The sequence below is a fragment of the Sinocyclocheilus anshuiensis genome, unplaced genomic scaffold (assembly GCF_001515605.1).
Source record: "Sinocyclocheilus anshuiensis isolate Anshui unplaced genomic scaffold, SAMN03320099.WGS_v1.1 scaffold1163, whole genome shotgun sequence".
NCBI lineage: Eukaryota > Metazoa > Chordata > Actinopteri > Cypriniformes > Cyprinidae > Sinocyclocheilus > Sinocyclocheilus anshuiensis.
This window is the reverse complement of record NW_015544295.1, coordinates 811,382-814,121: the sequence shown is the minus strand read 5'-3', so window position 1 is coordinate 814,121 and position 2,740 is coordinate 811,382. Positions and strand designations below refer to the sequence as shown.

Genomic DNA, 2,740 nt, shown 5'->3' with positions numbered 1-2,740 from the left:
GATAGATAGATAGAAAGATGATAGATAGAAAGATAGATAGATGATAGATAGATAGAAAGATGAGATAGATAGATGATAGATAGATAGATAGACAGATGATAGATAGAATAGATAGATAGATAGATCTGTAGAATAGATAGATCGATAGAATAGATAGAATAGATAGATAGATATACATAGATAGATAGATAGATAGACAGATAGATAGATCGATAGATAGACAGATGATAGATAGATAGATGATAGATAGATAGATAGACGGATAGATAGATAGATGATAGATAGATAGATAGAAAGATGATAGATAGAAAGATAGATAGATGATAGATAGATAGAAAGATGAGATAGATAGATGATAGATAGATAGATAGACAGATGATAGATAGAATAGATAGATAGATAGATCTGTAGAATAGATAGATCGATAGAATAGATAGAATAGATAGATAGATATACATAGATAGATAGATAGATAGACAGATAGATAGATCGATAGATAGACAGATGATAGATAGATAGATGATAGATAGATAGACGGATAGATAGATAGATGATAGAAAGATGATAGATAGATAGACGAATAGATAGATAGCTGATAGATAGAAAGATGATAGATAGATAGAAAGATAGATAGATAGATGATAGATAGATATAAAGATGATAGATAGGATAGATAGATTATAGATAGATAGATAGATAGATAGATAGAAAGATGATAGACAGATGTTAGATAGATAGATAGAAAGATGATAGACAGCTAGATAGATAGAAAGATGATAGAGAGAAAGATGATAGATAGATAGATAGAAAGATGATAGACAGACAGATGATAGATAGATAGATGATAGATAGATAGAAAGATGATAGACAGATAGATATAGATAGAAAGATGATAGATAGACAGACAGATAGATAGACAGATAGACAGATGATAGATAGATAGATGATAGATAGATGATAGATAGACAGATGATAGATAGATAGACAGATAGATAGATAGATAGATCGATAGATAGACAGATGATAGATAGATAGATAGATAGATAAGTCAGAAGATAGATAGATAGATAGATAGATAGATAGATAGATAGATAGGTAAGATAGATCGATAGAATAGATGATAGATAGATAGATAGATAGATAGATAGATAGATAGATAGATAGATTAAATGGCTTTTATTCAAAAATACTATTCACTTCATAGTAATAATAATTATTATTATTATTATTATTATCATTGTAATCATTTATTATTATAAAGTGTGAATAGTATTTTTGAATAAAATAGCACCCTGCCAAATTCAGACTCCATTTAACAAATTTAATTCTGCAAAAATTCAAGTATTGCACTAGACAGGTCACATGACATACAAAAACAGGTTTATATTCAAATGAAAAATGACTTCTAGAAAAATCATTACAACAATTTGCAGATGGCAAATTTGATTTCACTGTTTTTAATCAATCACAAATATCAATCAATTTAGCGGTCACACAAAAAAACTATAAAAAAAACCTCTTAAATAATAACCTTAGTGTCACTGAACTACAAACATACCATAAATAAAACTTCATAGTCTATATAACTAAACATCATTAATATCTTGTACCTAAAATGTCCTATAGAACATCAACCTCTCAAACAAACAAATAATAATAGCATTCTCTCAGCATGGTTCTCAAAACACACTGGACAGATAAAGATGACAGCAGCCACGAACATTCCAGAGATGTTTTTACGATAACCAAGATCTCTCCAGCTGATTTAGCTCTAAAACCCAACCAATCCAGCAGCGCTTCTCTGGCTTCCTGAAGCGCTCTCTCTGCCTGAACCCAACTGAGACAGACTAGACGCTCTCGAGTTAAGAGCCGAGCACACGGATCCGTTCGCTCTGGAGGACGTTGAGGCTTTGGACTGAGGACTGACACTACTGACTGAGCTGCCTGAGCGAGAGCCTCCGTCAGCCCTCTGGTGGTTTGAAGAGTAAGAGGACTCTCGGCTCCTCTCAGGGGCCTCAAACTCAAGTGGCTCCTGTAAAGGTGGGGAGGCACGACAAAAGCTGACTGGACTCAGAGGCACTTCCTGTTGGGAATGAGGCCGGGGAAAGTCTTCAGTGTTAGCAGGAGGTTCTGAATGAGTCCTGGATTCAGGTTGAGGGATGTCTGCCGTCTGTGTGGTGATTAGAGAAATAAGAATAATATTGTAATTAAATACTAATAAATATTAAAAATCAATACAAATAAATACACTACCATTTAAAAGTTTGGGGTTGAAAGTCTTATTAATCTTTTCCAAAAATGTCTCTTCTGCTCACTAAGGCTGCAGTTATTTGATGAAAACAAAAAGAATTAAAACAGCAATTTTGTGAAATATTATATTTTGAAATAACTATTTTCTATTTTAATATATTGTAAAATATAATTTATGCCTGTGATCAAAGTGTCCTTTTGTTGCATTATAAATGTCTTTTCTGTTACCTTTTTCATCAATTTAATGCATCCTTGCTGAATGAAAACATTAATATGTGATATAATTATTTATATTAGTGCTGTCAAACGATTAATCGCAATTAATCGCATCCAAAATAAGTGTGTAATATATATATAAATAATGTGTGTATACTATGTATATTTATGTATAAATACAAACACATGCATGTATATATTTGAGAAAAATATGTTGTTTATATATTATATTTATATATAAGAATATAAATATATAAATGTATATACATGTAAA

General features: G+C 31.0%; 1 protein-coding gene across 1 annotated transcript in view; it reads right to left on the bottom strand.

Annotated features, from left to right (window-relative positions):
* Positions 1-1,497: 1,497 nt before the first annotated feature.
* The window catches only part of LOC107698114 (centrosomal protein of 78 kDa-like), a 20,047-nt gene continuing 18,804 nt past the window's right edge, over positions 1,498-2,740 (bottom strand). The window contains exon 16 of the mRNA XM_016499035.1: positions 1,498-2,170. Coding sequence (XP_016354521.1) covers positions 1,772-2,170 — 399 coding nt within the window. The 3' untranslated portion in view covers positions 1,498-1,771. The remainder of the gene's footprint in view (positions 2,171-2,740) is intronic.